The sequence below is a fragment of the Syzygium oleosum genome, unplaced genomic scaffold (genome assembly GCF_021117445.2).
Source record: "Syzygium oleosum isolate NSW1041296 unplaced genomic scaffold, Sole_v2.1 Sole_v2.03, whole genome shotgun sequence".
NCBI lineage: Eukaryota > Viridiplantae > Streptophyta > Magnoliopsida > Myrtales > Myrtaceae > Syzygium > Syzygium oleosum.
In genome coordinates, this window is record NW_026607487.1 from 12,808,547 (window position 1) to 12,826,940 (window position 18,394).

The 18,394-nt window shown below is 42.1% G+C and overlaps 1 protein-coding gene across 1 annotated transcript; it reads left to right on the forward strand.

Moving 5' to 3' along the window:
- Positions 1-7,424: 7,424 nt before the first annotated feature.
- Positions 7,425-8,986, forward strand: LOC115665347 (U-box domain-containing protein 21-like). Its single transcript, XM_030587223.2, has one exon. It carries the CDS (start codon positions 7,482-7,484, stop codon positions 8,826-8,828), a length of 1,347 nt encoding a protein of 448 aa, XP_030443083.1. The 5' UTR covers positions 7,425-7,481; the 3' UTR covers positions 8,829-8,986.
- Positions 8,987-18,394: the final 9,408 nt, after the last annotated feature.

Below are 18,394 nucleotides of genomic sequence, written 5' to 3' on the forward strand. Positions count from 1 at the left end.
ATCGTGTGGAAAGAATATTCTACGCGACGATTTCGCGATTGACGTGGCGTAGCCGACCAATCGTGTTACATGTCCGACGTGCTTATCGATCGACTCTTACATTTCAATTTTGAATCCGATGTTTTTTTGTCGATTGGTACACAAAATACAATCTCATATCACGTCGTGCCGGAATATTCTAGAATGACGACGCAATCTTTGGACCATCGATATGGCCAGATTGGCGGATCGATTGACATATGATTTCGACAAGTGACAAAGTGACAAATGATTCGATGGAGAAGGGTTTTCACTCAATTTTCAACTCTCATCATAAGCTCTTCCTCTCCCTCTCTCGAGCATGATGGGTGTTTCCCAAGTTGTAAAAATGTGCGAATCGGCATAATTGGCACGATCGTGGCCCAAAGTGCTTGGACTCATTTGGACCGGCATCCCCCCCCCCCCCCCGTTACCCCTACCGCAATAATTCACGAATTTTCTGCATCCGGCATTATATGCTTGTTTTCTCTTTTTATAAAGTTAGCATATGCTTTTCATCTTTTTTCATAAATTCTTGCCCCTTATATTTTTTTTCAACCTTTTTTTTTTAGTAACTTTCGTAGGGTAGGTGGGTCGATGATTTCGAGATTTGGTGAAAGCAGAGTCATCAAACCTCCTCCCACCTATGCAGTGAGGCCCCTGTGCCAGAAGTGGTCACGTCACGGGGGGGCCTCGTCTTGTCCCGTCGCATTCTCTCGTCAATTATCGCTGCTATTCTATGTTTTGCCTTTTTTTTTCGGTCGTTCCGACTCGTTCAATGTTGCGGAAATCGTGGAGGGATTTTGTTTTGTATAAAAGTTCCGATTGCATTTTGACCGGGGCAAAAACAATTGCATGGTGGGAATTCAAACCGAGTGTCCCGTGTATGAAAGCCAAGTGTGCCGCGCGACGACGGTTGCACCCACCCGACAGTGGGGAAGCGGCGTGGCCAATTGGGAGCGAGAGGCTTTTGAATTTCGGGCGTCACGTGGATTGACATGTAAGATGCGGTTGTTGCGATTCTTGTGATCGGCATATTCCGAATGGCTAATGGATATCGTCAGGACCGAGCAAATAGCGCGGGAAAATTCACCGAAAAAGTTATAAAGGCTATTGCACTAATGTTAATTCGATCCTAAACATTTTAATTGTATCGATTGAGTCATAAACCTCTTTACGTTTTATCAATTAAATTCATCCGATCAATTTTGGCCGGACATCACTGACGCGGATATTTTTAGATAATATTTTAATATTTTGACAAATTTTTATTAATTTTTCTGAATTTTTTTTTTTATATTTTCTTTACTTTCCCTTTTCTTTTTGCCGGAGGCCGTCAAGCGATGGCCGGGAGGGCTGGTCTCGCCAGATCTAGGGAGACCGACCCTCGCCTGTCCAGCACCAACGGTGAACACAACAACGACCCATTTCTTTGCAGTGCTCTAAACCCAAGTTTAACCCAAGAATCATCATAGCTTGAGACCTCGAAATCCGATTCCTTCATTCTCGAGCTTGAACTAGCTAGAGCAGGATCTTGCAGAGAGAATACTCGCCGCCGCTGCGAACCAGCAATGGCTCTGATAAATCTTGAAGGGATCAAGGCGAAAAATGTAAATATCGAGACTTTCTGGCTTGACTTACTCCAATCGATTCTGGGCAGAGAGAAAAAGGAAAATGGCTATTCAACCAGGAAGAGATGCGACATTGTTGCACGAAGACTTTTGAGTTTGAAGTCTGAACTGTTCATCAGGTTATGTAAAGGATTCAGGCTTGTCTGAGTAGAGAGTTGTTCACTCACTTCAGCACTACAATTACACGCTTGTTTGGAAAATGGTCCGGCCTGTTCATCAGGCCACAGGCGAGAGGGGCCCTCACCGGCGCTCGCCCTCGCCTCAGGCCAGGGCAGCCTCGCCTAGGCCACATATTTGGCGAGGCAGACCTTTGCCCAGGCCAGTGCGGCCTTGCCGGACGTCGTCTGGGTGAGGCTTGCTTGGGTGGGGCGGGGGTCGACCTCATCGGATCTAGTGAGGGGAGCCCTTTCCAGGCGAGGCCAGCCATCTTGGCCATTGCCTGTGACCGTTGACCAGCGACCTATAAGAAGGAAAGGAAAGAAAAAGAAAGAAAAGGTTAAGAGAAAAATTTAAAAATTATTCCCATCAACGTCGCCCGACGTCTATGTCAGCAATGTCCAGTAAAAATTGATCGGATGGATTTAATTGACAAAAATATGAAAATATTTAGGACTCAATTAACATAAGTGCAATAGATTTATGACTTTTAAAATAATTTTTGTCACAAAGTGCTGTTGGCGTAGATTCACAATGCATAAAAAGAGAGAATGAATGTACCAATTGCGGGCATTCGAAGCGTGCGGTTGATTTCGGTGGAAAAGTTCGACAGCTCTTCTGTTCTGGTTCAACGAACGCGGGCCTTTTGTGTCCGCAAATGGTAAAAGCCCCCAAGCTACATTACCCTTCTCAAGTTGACTTGCTCATAAAAGAAAATTAGGTGTTCCAATTTTGTTTTACAAGATACACGTGTCTTCCCACCGGGTTTCGACCGAAAATTTTAAAAAATAATAATTTATATATACTTTTTAAGTTTTTTGTATAGACCGCGTAAAATAGTATAAATTTTAAAATGAATAATTTCGCCGATCTTTGATCGGTTTCAGTACATGGTAATCCTTCGTCACTGTGTTTGCCCAAAATAATGCGATCCAAACCCGAGATCAGTCTCCTAAAGGCAACTGGCTGTTGAGTAACCCAATTTGTCAAAAACATTTTTGAACAAATAATTATTTTTTTAACGATAAAGTTGGCCAACAAAATCTAGAAAAAATTTGACGGAAAAGTTTCTCTATAAAATAAAAAGAAAAAACGTTAAACAATGGATTAGATGGTCAAACTAGAAGGCTCGCCATCTGCTCGTGCAGCTTCGGTCCAATTCCATGTACAAGCACGCACGTGCATCGACACGAAATCACACTAATCGTAATGAACTGACGTGAGAAGAAATTTCGAGAAAAGACGTGGGGAACAAAAGGTTACCTAGTTAATCTCGTATCTAGAAGTTAATTAATTAACGGGATTTCGTGGCTAAATAGTCATACTTTTCGCTTTTTTTTTTAAACGCAGGTCAGATTGATTTGTTTGGTTAAAACCCATGTTTTATTACTTTTATATTATTAACTTTTTTTTGGGGCTAATTTTCCCGAGGCGTGAATTTAGGCGAATTTCCATCGCTCGCGTGCCATCTCTTTTCCCCCCGTCGTCGTCGCCCCCACATGCACGTACCAAGGGAAAAGTGTGGGGGCGACCGAATAAAGATGTTGCTTTTTTGACACATTGGGAAAAACTTCACGTGCTACAATAATAGTGTTGCTCCAAAACTTTACTATTCGCGCACATTCTATATGGTCAGAAATGGAAAATTCGTCGTGAATTGCTGGGAAAAGAACGACGCTCCATAGTATATTTCTTTTTATCAGGCCACATGGGTTTAGATTGCACGCATCGGGACCTCTTGCCGTACATCGCCAACAAATGTTGAAGCTGATCGCGTGATCGTCGGCGAGTTAATTGGGTAGAGTCAATTCGACAAAAAAAAAAATTTGGATACAGTCAAGACTTAGTTTTTAGCCTGACCCACTACACAAAGTTTGTGTATTTGCCAGCTTTCCTATCTCCATTCAAAGAGCTTTACAGCACCAATTAACTACTAGGGGTGAGCAACTTGGACCGCCCAAACCGGGATCGGACCGGACTGGACCGGACCGACGGATTTGGTCCGGTTCTCGGGACTATTGGTCCGGTTCCCGGTTCCTAAAAGTGGAACCGGTTTCCGGGCAGTCCGGTTCCCGGTTCCAAGGGGGAACCGGACTGGACCGGACCGACTATTTAATATATATATTTGTTATTTTTTTAAAAAAAAATTAATAAAATATGAACTAAACTCTAAGTGAACTTCATTATCATAAATTCATTGATAAAAATTAGTAAAATGGGAATTAAACCCTAAGTGAACTTCATTGACATAAATTCATTGACAAAAATTAGTAAAATATGAACCAAACCTTAAGTGTTTAACCAAAAAAAAAAACTAAACTCTAAGTGACAGGTTCCATTGGACAGGACCGGAACCGAATCGGACTAGCGGTCCAGTCCGGTTCTCGATTCTAGAACCAATCGGTCCGGTCCGCGGTTCCCAAAATTGGGAACCGGTTCTCTCGGTCCGGTTCTCGGTTCCACCTTGAAACCGGACCGGACCGGGAACCGATCATCCCTATTAACTACATAATCCGACCAAAGACCATCTAGAAGAAAAAATTGTCAAAAAAAGTCATAAATCTGTTATACAATGGCTAATTCAGTCTTAATTCTTTCAATTTTGTCAATTCAGTCCTAAACTTTTTGATAACTTGCCAATTCAGTCCTAAGCCTTTTGACAACTTTCCAATTCAGTCTTGAACCTTTTGATAACTTTCCAATTCAGTCCTAAACCTTTTGACAACTTTCCAATTCAATCCTAAACTTTTCAATTGTGCCAATTTAGTCCAAAACATTTTGATGATTTGTCAATTTAGTCATAAATTTTTTAATAAATTACCAATGTAGTCATTCCAGGTAATTTTGATCAAAAATCGCTAACTTGGCGGTCCAGTTGGTGTTACCCGGCCTACATAGCACGGCCAGTGTTGACGTGGATAATTTTTTATTTTTTAAAAAAATTTCTATTTTTAATTATTTTTATTGATATTTTTTATTATTTTCTTATTTTATCTTTTTTCCTTTCCTTCTTCAATGAGCCGGCCGGGCCTGTGGGCAACAAAGCCCTCGCTAGCCATAGCAAGGGTGAGCAAGATAGCGAGGGCGTTGCAACCCTCGCTCGCCCTCGCTGTAGTAGACGAGGGCCGAAGCGAGGGCTCGCAAGCCCCCAATGCGGCTGACAAGGGCATTGCGAGCCCTCGCCCAGGGGCCGGCGGGGGTCGCCGACCCTCGGCAAGTGGCTGGCAGCCTAGCCAGCTCAATGAAGAAGAAATAGAAAAAAAGAAGAAGAAAAGAATACAAAATAATTAAAAAATCATAACTTTTTAAAAAAAAAATTATCCACTTCAGCGTCAGTCGCACCACATAGGACAACTGGTAACGACTGGACCACCACGTCAATAATTTCTTGTCAAAATTAACCGAAATGACTGAATTAGCAAATTGTTAAAATATTTATGACTGAATTGGCACAATTGAAAGGTTTAAGACTGCATTGGCAAGTTATCAAAAGGTTTAGAACTGAATTGACAAAATTGAAAGGTCTATGATTGAATTGGCTGTCGCACAATAGGTTTATGACTTTCTTTTTTTTTTTTTTATAATCTTCCCCTCAAGAGCATTTATAAGATGCCCATTTTCCCCGTTTAAAATTTGAATTCGCCTGCTCTCTCGGTGTCATTCCAGGAGAACGAACATTCCGTACCCGTGAAATCGGTAGGCTACTCAAGGGATTTCAAAAATCTTGTAATTAAAAAAAGGGTTAATACCACCAAAAACCCCAAATTGGTATGCGTGTGACAATTTTATCTCGAACTTTTTTTTTTACCACAAAAAACCCCAAACTAGTACACCTGTGACAATTTTACTCCAAACTGGTAAACTCGTGACAAATTTACCCTAAACTATTTTTTTGACCATGAAAAACCCCAAACTACACCTATGACAATTTTACCATGAACTAATAATTTTTAATATTATTTTTTTATTTTTTTGAATTTTTTTTGAATTTTTTTATTTTTTCTTTTCTTTTCTTCATCTTCAACTTCTGGTCGGTCGCCGGACCGGCGACCGGCCAGAGGCGGAAGTCGGCGAGGTCGGCCCCGCTGGCCGCTGGCGAGGGCCGCCCTTGCCCGAGTCCGGGCGAGGGCGGCCCTCGCCGGCGTCGAGTGAGGGCTGTCCTCTCCCGCCAAGGCGAGGTCGGCCTTCGCCCGACTCAGGCGAGGGCTGCCCTCACCGGCGTCGGGCGAGGGTCGCCCTCGCTTGGGCGGGCGAGGATAGCTCTCGCCCGACGCTAGCGAGGGCCGCCCTCGCCCGACTCAGACAAGGGTCGCCCTCGCCAGCAGCCGGCGGGGACGACCTCGCCGGCCAAAGGTTGAAGATGAAGAAAAAAAAAAAGAAAAGAAAAAACAAAAAAATTAATTAAAAATTTGAAAAAATAAAAAATAATATTAAAATTTTCTCGCCAGCAGTTGGCGGGGCCGACCTCGCCGACTTCCGCCTCTGGCCGGTCACCGGTCCGTCGACCGGCCAGAGGTTGAAGATGGGGAAAAAAAAAGAAAAGAAAAAACAAAAAAATTAAGTAAAAATTCGAAAAAATAAAAAATAATATTAAAATTTTAGTTCAGGGTAAAATTGTCACATGTGTACCAGTTTGGGATTTTTTGTGGTATGTTCAATTGTCACAGGTGTACAAGTTTGGGGTTTTTTGTGGTATGTTCGGGATAAAATTGTCACAGATGTACCGGTTTCAGATTTTTTGTGGTAAAAAAAAAGTTCGGGGTAAAATTGTCACACACGCACCGATTTGGAGTTTTTGATGGTATTAACCTTTAAAAAAAATAAGAGAAATATCCATAACGTACGACCAGCGGGACCTTGGGTTGGTTCATGGCTCGAGAGCATCCCAATCTTAAGGGACAAGCATGCATGCATCTACCTAGATTTTGAAAGGGTCAGTCAACAACACGGCTAAGGACGAACCGACCACACAACTCCCGAAGCTCTTGGGTTACGCGTACGGGTGCGTGTTGTTAAGTGGCCAATATTAAGGGAGCTTAATGACGGCCCAGATCAGGTCAACGTGTCTTCGGCTTTAAGATTGATTAGAGCGATAATTAGTAATTAAAGCCAAACTAATCTGTGTACAGCAGTAGTACCTTCACATGCATGCGGAGATCGTGCGCATGGTCAGCCCCACCGACTCCGTTGACCAGAGACCACTTCCACCTCCACCTCCACCGGCTCCACGAACGTCAAACCTTTTGACCTTTGATCCACTATGTTTAAAAATATGATTGGACAACTAAGACCCTCCACTGTTTAGGTTGTCAGCCTCCTCTCTAGACGCTGTCCAATTCGTCTTTTCCCTCTCTTTCCCACCATTTCAGCGTTTCAACGGTCAACCGTTCAAAAACTCATGCCACAATACTTGTCTCTCTCTGCAACTTCCCTCTTTATCTTATTCCAACATAATTATCCGAGTTTTGAAAGTTGAACCGCGTGCATCACCCACCCTTAACCTAGCTTTTGCCTTTGCCTTTGCATTTGCATGCCCCTTGTATAAATACCAGGGAATCATTCTCCTGTCTTCCTTCAAACATTGCAGGCTGTACCTAGAACCTTGAAGACTTTCTCGTTTCCAACAGTTCAATCTCCCCCCCCCCCCCCCCAGAACTCGTTCCTTCGGCTGAAGAGATGATCTCGACGTGGAGGCGACGGATGGCTGCCCGGCGTGCCCGCAAGCTGGAGGTCCGGAGCGGGGACGAAGCCTACGAGGAAGTGGAGCTGACCGTCCCGAGCGAGTTCAAGTGCCCGATATCGCTTGACCTGATGAAGGACCCGGTCACCCTGTCCTCCGGGATCACGTACGACCGTGAGAGCATCGAGACGTGGATCGAGGCCGGGAACCGGACGTGCCCCATCACCAACCGGGCCCTCGGGAGCCTCGAGCCGGTGCCGAACCACATGATAAGGAGGATGATCCAGGACTGGTGCGTCGAGAACCGATCCCACGGGATAGAGCGGATCCCGACCCCGAGGATCCCCGTGAGCTCGATGGAAGTCGCGGAGATGCTCGCTAAGATTTCCGAGGCTAGCAAAGTGAAAGACCAAAGTGTTTGCAGGAAGCAGGTGGTGAAGATCAAGGCCTTGACCAAGGAAAGCGAACGGAACAAGAAGTGCTTCAAATCCAACGGAACGGGTTCCATCTTGGCGGCGGCGTTTGAAGCTTTCTCGGAGACATCGAGCCCGGATGAAGAGAATGATGCCGTCTTGAAGGAAATATTATCGGCTTTGACATTGTTGCTGCCTCTTGGTGTAGAGGCCAAGTCGTGCCTAGGATCGCCCTCTTCTTTACGCTGCATGGTCGGGTTCTTGACAAGCGGCGACTTGTCCTCGAGATGGAACTCGGCTTTGGCGCTGAGAGAGATCGTCTCGTCGGACAAGCGGAAGATCGAGGCTTTGGCTGAGATCGAAGGGGCCTCGAAATCCCTGTTCAAGCTCGTCAAGGAACCCATTTGCCCCGCGGCAACGAAATCTTCATTGATAGTCATTTATCACATGGTCACGTCGTCCCATCCGGCTAAGGACGCTATCATATCTAGATTCGTGCAAATGGGCTTGGTCTCTTTGCTTGTGGAGACGCTCGTGGACGCTGATCGGAGCACATCTGAGAAGGCGTTGGGGGTTCTTGATGGGATCTGCGACAATGAAGAAGGGAAAGAAGCGGTGCGTGATAATTCATTGGCCGTGCCAGTCCTGGTGAAGAAGTTGCTGCGGGTCTCGGATTTGGCCACGGAGTTCTCGGTGTCGGTTCTGTGGAAGCTGATGGCGATATGCGAGAGCGGCGAAGATGGTGGAGGGGTTTTGGCCGAAGCTCTTCTGGTGGGTGCTTTCCAAAAGCTGCTGTTGCTGCTTCAGGTTGGGTGTGGAGAGACGACCAAAGAGAAGGCGACACAGGTGGTGAAGCTGTTGAATCTGCACAGAGAGAGGTTGGAGTGTATCGATTCTCTGGACTTCAAGGATCTGAAGAGGCCTTTTTGATCGTTAACTGATCGAGTGTGTATCTTTACTGTTAATTGTAGATAGGAAAAAGGCAGGAAGTGTTATAGATTATAAGACTAAGTTATTACATGCTTCATGAGATTTACATGTACAGAATTTCGACCGATTGGAGGAAAACAAAGATACAGAATTCACTATTTCGGTTTGCTTATTTATCAGGATCTTCATATACATATGCTGGTGCAACTGTGCATGTGGAGGTAATGTTAATTTGTGATTATGATTGCAGGAAAACAAAGTTATTACATGCTTCATGAGTTGCGCTATGTTAATTTGTGAATATGATTACTTCTGATTGTCGTTCCTCTTTGTTTAGGGTCTTTACTTTAGCTCATGTTGTCTTTTGTTATAGTTGTTTAAATGTTATGTGTAACTTTAACAGATGATTCTCCTTAAGTGCTCTTAATCAAAGATCAAACGAACTAAGATTGTTTTAAAATAAATTTAAACATGAAGCGATATCTCGATATGGTAAGGAAAATCTTGTATTGGCCTTGTCATAGCCTTTCTGAATGATACAAATTTCCTTGTTTAATGAAGAACAATTGCTAGAGTCATAAGCATGCCTCGATTGAGAATGAAAGTATCCCAAGGATTGTAGTTGCATTTCTTCAGTTGTGAAATGACTATCTCAGACTATGTTTTTATTCAAGATCTTGTAGAGAAATGAACTTTCATAGAACCTTTTCTCAAGAAAGAAGATTGAACTTCTGATTTAAGGAAAACAAAAAACTTCTGGGTTAAGAATTTTCTGTCATCCATTATTTCGAAGCTCGACTCTTCCGAAATGATGGGCTGGTTTTTTCTTCATTTAATAAAAAATTTACACTTCGCTTCTTTGAGCAACCCCTGCATTAATTTTCATGATGGATAATAACACAAATAATCCCTCAACTTTGATTCAATATGCAATGTAATCCTTAAGTTTTAAATTTGTTAAATGATGCCCATGAACTTTAGCCTAATATGCAATATGATCCATGAACTTTTAATTTGTTCAGTGTAGTCCCTAAACTTGTGGTACATGTTCAAGCTAGTCCCTGGACTATATGAAAATGTTCAATATTTATTCTTCCATTAATTCAAGTCAAGTCTAAGAACAACATTGAACATTTTCATATAATCCAGGGACTAGATTGAATATTTATCAAAAGTTTAGGAATCACATTAATTGAATAGATTGAAAGTTCATGGACGATATTGCATATTGAGCTAAAGTTTAGGGACCACATTATACATTAGGTTAAAGTTCAGGGATTGTTTGTGTCATTTTCCTAATTTCATATCAAATAACCGAATGATTGCTCTATCAAAATAATTATTTTTTTGAACCAAACTGAGTTGTTTGTTGGGGGTGAGGTTTATTGTGGCAGATGAGATCTCATGATACGAGGTTTATATTAAAATGAGAGGGCCATAAGTGAAAATGAAAGGAAATATTTTTTTTGGGGGAAAATTACCCAATCAGTCCTAAAATTCCATTTATTTCATAGACTATGAACAATTTGGAAAATATTTTCCAAAAAATAATCGCTCGTATCGCTTATAAAAATAAATGAACAAAAAATATATTCATCGTTCAATAAATTTGTTATACATAAATTATTGTCGATAATAAAAATATTTTTCATTAACTAATTATTTCAAGCGATTGAAGTGATATTTTTTGGAAAATATTTTCCAAAACATTTATTTTCCGTGAAATAAACGGAGCCCACTCTATTGTATGGATGCTAATTCAATTTTAAAATTTTCAATTTTGCCAACTTAATCCTAAACCTTTATGCGGAATTCCAATATAGTTCATCTAGTCAATTTTCGTCGAAAATCTCTGACGTGGCGGTCCAGTCATTGCCCGCCGGCTATCCTGCAGGGCACAACGCTACGTCAGCGATTTTCAACGAAAATCAACCCAAAGGACTAAATTGAATTTAGCGCAAATGTTTATAACTAAACTAGAAAGTTGGACTTATGACTGAACCGTATAATAGTATTAGGATTAATTGGACACTTTCTCCCCCGACCAACCTTAATTTTCTTTCCAAAGGTGGGAGGAAATGGAGGGAGATTGCTTCGGCGTAGTTTATTTCCAATTTTACTCTTCATTCCTATTTTAAAAGAATAGGATAAAGGATCAATTTTTTTTTTGTCGTCTTATTTCTAATCCTCTCCTCATCATCTCTCCTCAATGTGCGTCCAACACAATAAATTATCTCTATTTCCTCTTTTCTCTTTATTTCATTTCTTTTATTTTCCCTTCACTTCCCTCCCAAATTCTCACATTTGAACAAAATTTCAATTTTGAAAAATCATGATAAAAATGTGAATGTGCTTCCTCATATCCATACTTATATGTGTTCGAAGATTACAGATGCTTTGTATTAAATACAGGTCAAATCATAAGAGTCACAAAACTTGTCAAACAATAGAAATAGATGCAAGCTAAAGCTAAAAACAGATCCTACATGTGCCAAATATGATTAGCTAAACAGATCCTTATATCCACTTGCTGAGAATGACCACTTACTGCTCCTATTAACTTGCTAAGTATAATAACATACTGCTTATATCCACTTCCTGAGTATGATTATTTACTGCTCATATTCACTTGCTAGGTATAATCACATACTGCTCATTTTTATTTGCTGAGTATGACCTCTTAGTGCTCATATTCACTTGTTGGGTATAGCTACATGCCGCTCATATCCACTTCTTGAGTGTGATCACTTATTGTTTATATTCACTTGCTAAGTATAACCACATGATGCTTAAATCCACTTCTTGAGCATGATTATTTACTACTCATATTCACTTGTTGAGTATTGTCTTGACCTAAATTTTTTGAAGCGGTTGGGAGAAAAAGAGGTTTTAGGGTATTGCCTAGTGGCGGGCCAATTGGCCCATCGGTTTAGGTGCGAGCTCTCTTAAGTCCATACCTCCCGTGATATTGGATTTCGTTTTAAGTTCAATTAGACTAAAGCATTTTTATGAGTTGCCGCTAGCCATTTGGGGTTGGCTAGAAACCAAATGAGACATGGGAGATTCGTCCTCTTTTCTATGCAACCAGAGATTCTAGTTCGGGGACTTGATTACGCTAATGTCTATTAACGCCCTTTCAGTACCATTAACTTAGAATGTGCATAAATTAAATACACAAGTATTGAAAACTGCTTAAAGTAAAGTACGAGAGAGGAAACCTGATACTCGTCGGGCAAACAATATATATACATGGCGTCGTTCTAAACCCATGGACATTATCCCACATGAGCTTGGTTCAAATTAAGTCCAATTTCTAACATAAAAGTTCAATTTATCTAAACCTAAGCAATCTGTAAGGTAATCACTAAAACCCCTAAACTAAAAGTTATGTCAACTCAATGAAATTAGGCATGATCTAGTACTAAACTAGGACAACCTAATAAAGACCTACCTCAAAGCCATTTTCCAAATTTTCCAAATTTAGTTAATTTTTTATTTTTTAAAAATTATTTAATTCCGAAAATGGGGACTCGGGCCTGGTCAGAATGTGGGCCGTCGTGGACTATGGGATCTGGGCCAAGGGCACAAAGACAAATGGGCTCTCTACATTAGGAAGCTTCAATTAACAAAAGAATTGGGCTCAACTCATGTAATTAAGCCCAATTCCTCCAGCAATTAACCGAACCCAACCTCAATAGATGAAGTTCAGCCCAAAGCTAATTTCAACAATCAAAGCCCAAAACTAATCTAATAACTGAGACAAGCCCAAGACATTAAACCCCAAATTTAGATAATAGCCTAGTGAGCCCATTTTCTTACTATTACCTCTTTCTTTTTAACCCAACATCCCCTTTACATTATTTTCTCTCCTAGCACGCCCAGAACACCCAAATCTCCAGCCAAGAGCCTCACATTTCAGAGTCATCCCGTACACACTCATTCATCGGAGCTCCACCATCGGCCACCATATTCAACCATCGTTACTAGCCACCACCATGAACGTCTCTACTTATAGGAATGTCTCTAATCGCAGGAATGCGACCATCGACCATCACATTGAGCCACCAACATTCACAATACAACGGTAATGGAAATGGGTTGACGCAAACCGGTGTGAACACCTCAAAGAAACGATATTCGATACATCATTAGGAAAAATTCATGTGTCAACAAGTATGATCACTTGCGGTTCATATTCACTTGCTAAATCCACTCGTGGAGTTTGACCACTTACTACTCATATTCACTTGCCAAATATAACCACTAGCTGACTATACCCATTTGCTGAGCATATCCATTTTCTATTTGCCGAATGTAAACACTTACCAAGTATTGCCCATTTGTCGATTTGCTAAGCGTGTTATTATTGCTTGTATGATAAATTAAAGGAGCTAAGCATGTTATTAGTACGTGATTAGTAAAAGGGCAAGGCAATAATATACATTGTGTAATGTACGTTGATTGTTGAAATGAGTGTTGATTTCGTTGTTGATGTATGAAAAGTCATATGATTATGATATTATCATGAACATTGTTGCTGTGCGATAAAATATGGAAAGTATTATATTTATTTCCGTCACTCATATAATAATGATGACGAAGCCCCCATGTCAAGATACCTCGTGAGTCGGGATGTCCCGTGTGTCGGGATGCCCCAAGAGTATTCGGGATGAGAAGTAAAGAATATAATACACGTATATGTGCATATATAAATATATATAAGCACACGTGTCTATTAATGGATTAATTGGTGATAAGCGTATCTCATACCATGATATGTCATTCACTTTCATTTGGAGTAAATATCCCATGCAATGTTGTTAATGGCTTCCATCGATGTATCATGAATGGAAAAATAATACATTCATTCCTACACTCGTCATGGTTATTTTGTATTGCTTTGAACTAACACTGTTTTATACTAGATTGAGTGGTAAGGTGATCTCCTACCTTAAACTTAGAATTGTCATTTACCGGGCTTCGACTTGCTTCTTTATTTTTAGATGTGTAGGATGAATCACCCATTGTCGTTGCTTTTTGGAGCTCATATGTATTTCGATTGTGTATTTGAAGATGCGCTTATACTTGGATCAGCGTTAGTATATACTAACTGTTTCACCATATGGGTCGACGTGGGGTTTCCAGGATGGGTTCCTCATCGATTTATCGCTTGGTACATGAATATCGATGTGAGTTGGTGAGATCGTTGAAGGGCTTTGATCACAACGGCAACGAGTTGCTGGGTGAGGTTGTCGATTCTTAGTGGATATTTTAACTTTTGTACAGGCAGGCTTTCGGGTGTAGGAATATAATGTTGGCGACATATGACTCCGACCCTTCCCGGGACTTTTGTAATATTTTGTAGACTATATAAAAATAATAGCTATTGATGTTTGCATAAAGATGAAGATATGTGTATTATTAAACTCGTGCGATTTCTTGTATGAGATATTGTGAAAATTCTGTTGTGCTTTTGCATGCTATTCCTAATTAGAAGATATAGTTAGAAAGATGTGTCGCCTGTGACGTTCTGTGGCATCACACCCTGCATCGGAGAAGGGCCATCAAATGGAGGGTCGGGTTGGGTAAAAAATGGTTCGACCCATGTTGACTCATACTCATTTTCATGTACTGTAAATTTAATGACCTTTAACCAACTCGATCCATATTACCGAAACACATTAATATTTAACCCAATTTAGGAAAATCCATACCCACCATTTTAACCCACTTTTATATGTTACTCGGATTAAAATTTCACATCAAATTAAAAAAGAGAGTAAATCAAACAATAAAAAAAATGAGTAAATAAAAGGTCAACACTTCGATGTTACCCTCCAATGTTACCTTTCTAATTGTTTTCCTAATCAATCATTGATCAGGATCTAATGAGAATTTAAAATGACATTATTTATGTTATTTTGGTAGCTAAAAATGATAATTTAGCCAAAGTTGCTTGTTATAATAAAAAATGTCAAAACTACGAGAGTACTAAAGGTTATTAACAAAAGACGCAACAACATTCAAGTCATATGGCATCGTTTTGTGCTCATTGTTCTCTATAATCTATCTCCCTCCCTGCCGTTCTCGGGTTCTTCCTCTCTCATGCTCTATGTCCTGCTAAACAATCGATAAATCGATCGATCAATTGAGAGAGAGAGAGAGAGAGAGAGGGGGGGGGGGGGGGGGGGTGATGTCAGCCATGGGCTACATGAAGGACGAGTTGCTTGCTCGTTTACAAGCATACCTGCTCAAGAAGCATTTGAGTGCTCGTATTTGACTCGTCGTTCACAATCGTGAAGGAGAAACATTGACCCACAACTTACGAGGATGTCCATTTTGGTGACGAGAAATGCAAAGACGCAACCCCTACAGAAATCGCAAACACAGCACAACACCACTAAATCAAAGGCCAGGCGAGAGTTTTAAGTCTCCAAAACGGAGCTCAACCCAGCTCCCACTCCCCCCCCCCCCCTTCCGTTGCTTGTAAACACACAGAAAACAACACTCTAAAGCTAGGATGAAAAAAGTAGAGAAAAAATGTGTAAGCACGAGAGCGAGGAACCCGAGCGAATCGAGGATGACAATGGAGGTTAACGACGGAGAAATGACAGGTTTTTATTTTGATTCCAAATGCATTTTTGGAAAGAAAATCGAGAGGTGTTTCTAGGGTTTATTTCATTTGCGGAGGGACGGAAGAAGCAGGGAGGGGGAGTGGCGAGATTCAAGAGGGAACGAGAGGCGAGGAGCATTAGAGTGAGAGTGGTGGTGCTGCTTCGTCGTCTATAAAGGGAGGGAGAGAAGAGAGGAGGAAGAAGTTAGACTTAGGCTCCGTTCGTTTGACGGAAAATATTCTCCCGGAAAATATTCTCCGGGTTTTCCGGTGCTCGGGGGGCGAAAAACGTTTTCCGTGGGAAAATATTTTCCTTCCCCCCCTCACAAAATAGCCTAAGTCTATGGAAAATGACTTCCGCTTCTTCAAAAGCGGAAATCATTTTCCGGAGCTTCTTCTTCTTCTTCACTAAGGTCGCCGGCCGTTGCCGGTCGCCGTCGCTGGTCGCCGTCGCCGGTCGCCGCCGCTATCCGCCTCCGCCGGCCGCCGCCGATCGCCGCCGCTATCCTCCGTCGCCGGCTGCGGTGCCACCGCCACCGGCCGCCGTAGGTCGCCGGCCGCCGCAGCCGATCGCCCGCCGCGCCGCCGGTCGCCGGCCACTGTCGGTCGCCGGCCGCCGCCGGATCGCCGCCACCGCCGCCGCCGCCGCCGCCGCCGATCGCCTGGCCGCGGCGAAAAATATTTTCCGAAACTTTTTCATATTAATCACCGAACACCGGAAAATTATGTTCCGGGAAAACATTTTCCAGGAAAATGACTTTCGAAAAAATATTTTCCAAAAGGAGAATATTTTCCGCGAAACGAACGGAGCCTCAGGCTCCGTTCGTTTCCGGAAAAAAAAATTTCCGGAAAACATTTTCCGCGTTTTTCGGTGTTCGGGGTCGGAAAATGTTTTCCTTCCCCACCCCCAAATCCTTCATTGTTTTGAGGAAAATGATTTCCTCTTTTCACAAAGAGGAAATCATTTTCCCAAAAAGTGAAGGCAAAATTGCTCATGGGAGGGAAAATATTTTCCGTGATCGCCGGTCACCGCCATCCGCCGCTTGATCGCCGCCCTAGCAGTCGCCGCCGCCGCCGCCGCCGATCGCCGGCCTTGCGTCGCCCGCCGGTCGCCGTCCGCCGCCGCGCCGCCCCGCCGCGGTCGCCGCCCGCCCGGTCGCCGGCCCGTGTGTCGCCGCCGCCGCGGTCGCGATCCGCCGCCGCCGCCCGATCCACCGCCGTCGCCGGACGCCCGCCGGTCCACCGCCGGTCGCCGGACGCCGCCGGATCGGCAGTCGCCGAACACCAGAAAATATTTTCCGAAACTTTTTCAAATTTTAGCCGAACACCAAAAAATTGTGTTCCAGGAAAACATTTTCCAGGAAAATGACTTCCGAGAGAATATTTTCCAAAAGGAGAATATTTTCCGGCAAACGAACGGAGCCTTAGTTCTCAATTTGGGTTGAAAATGGATTTGTTACTTTAAGGGGCTGTTTGATAATTAGCCGAATAGTACCAAATTCTATTCTTTTGTTTTCTGAAACAAAAAAAGAACCGAAATCCGTTTGGTAAATCTTTTGTTCTTGGGCACAAATTTGTTCCCAGAATTAGTTTTGGAATATAATCAATAAGTTGATTGTTGATTCTGGGAACAAGAATCAGTTTTGGAACAGAATCAATAAGTTGATTGTTGATTCTGGGAACAAAAATCAGAAATGGAAAAGAATTTTTTTTTTTCCTTGTTCTTCTTCTTTCTTGGCCTGTGGCCGGAGATCGGCAGGCAACTATAGGCTAGGGCCGGTGAGGGTTGGACCCTCGCTTGTGGCCAGCGAGGGCTGCGACGCCCTCGCAGGCCATGGCCAAGAAGGAGAAGAGAAGAAAAAAAGAAAAGCAACTAAAAGAAAAAAATAGAAAGAAATATTAAAAAAATTTAAAAAATTATTAATAAAAAGAAATTTTGTACAGTTACCAAACGCATTTATGTTCTTTTTCTATTTCGGGAATAGAAATTTTGGCCCGTTACCAAACGCCTTCAAATGCTTAGAAATTATTTTCGGGAACAGAATAAAAAAAATTATTTCTGAGCAGAAATTATTTTCGGGAACAGAATGGTTACCAAACGCACCCTAACCCACCAAAACCCATCTTTTTTTGGCCTTTTTTCTTTGAAACCTATTTTGACCCATATTTTAAGTTTAACCTGACCCATTTATGATCCACTTCCATAAATATGAGTTAAGATATGGATTTGTGATCCATTTTAACTACCCTAATCTTAGCTTAAGCCTATATGCTCTCTCTGTCAAAAGCACCCTAAAACTGTGGAGCACATCTTTCTCCTCTACCAATGGACAAAGAAAGTATTGTGACACCTGATTCGAACATAAAAATCTCAGATCAAGGCCTCACTCGAATGGAAGAGTGGTTTTCACGACAAGGAAGTCCAACGAACAACTTACCTTCACCAAATTTGCCGTCCGAGGTTTTCGGGCATTTGTATAAATCAAGAAATCATTTTGTCTTTAGGCAACAACGCCGGAAATCGAATAACATGTCGGGGCAAGGAAGTGTCCATTTTCCAACATCCTCCTGCCATCACTACAATAAATGCTTCGCGCAAAGGAGGTGCGAGTGGCCAAGATTGAGCAGGTGGAAGCCTTAGCTTGCTTTGAAGCACTCTGGTATTTCAGATCTAGTTTTGAATGCAAGCTCCCATTGGAGACTAAGGGCCCAATTGGCAAGTTGCTAAATAGTGAAAATTTCTATTCTTTTATTCTCAGAATCAATTTGGGAACAGAAATCCGTTTGTTAAATTTTTTGTGCCCGGGCATAAATTTGCAAAAAAATGTTCCCAGAATCAGTTTTGGAATGAAATCAAGAAGCAAAAAAAAGTAGCTTCTTGATTCTGGGAACAATTTTTCCATTTTTAATTTTTCTTGGTTTTCTTCTTCCTTTTTGGTTTGTTGTTCTTCTT

What these genes read in the sequence shown, in the direction of transcription:
- LOC115665347 (XM_030587223.2), top strand. Translation starts at nt 7,482, where the DNA reads ATGATCTCGACGTGGAGGCGACGGATGGCTGCCCGGCGTGCCCGCAAG.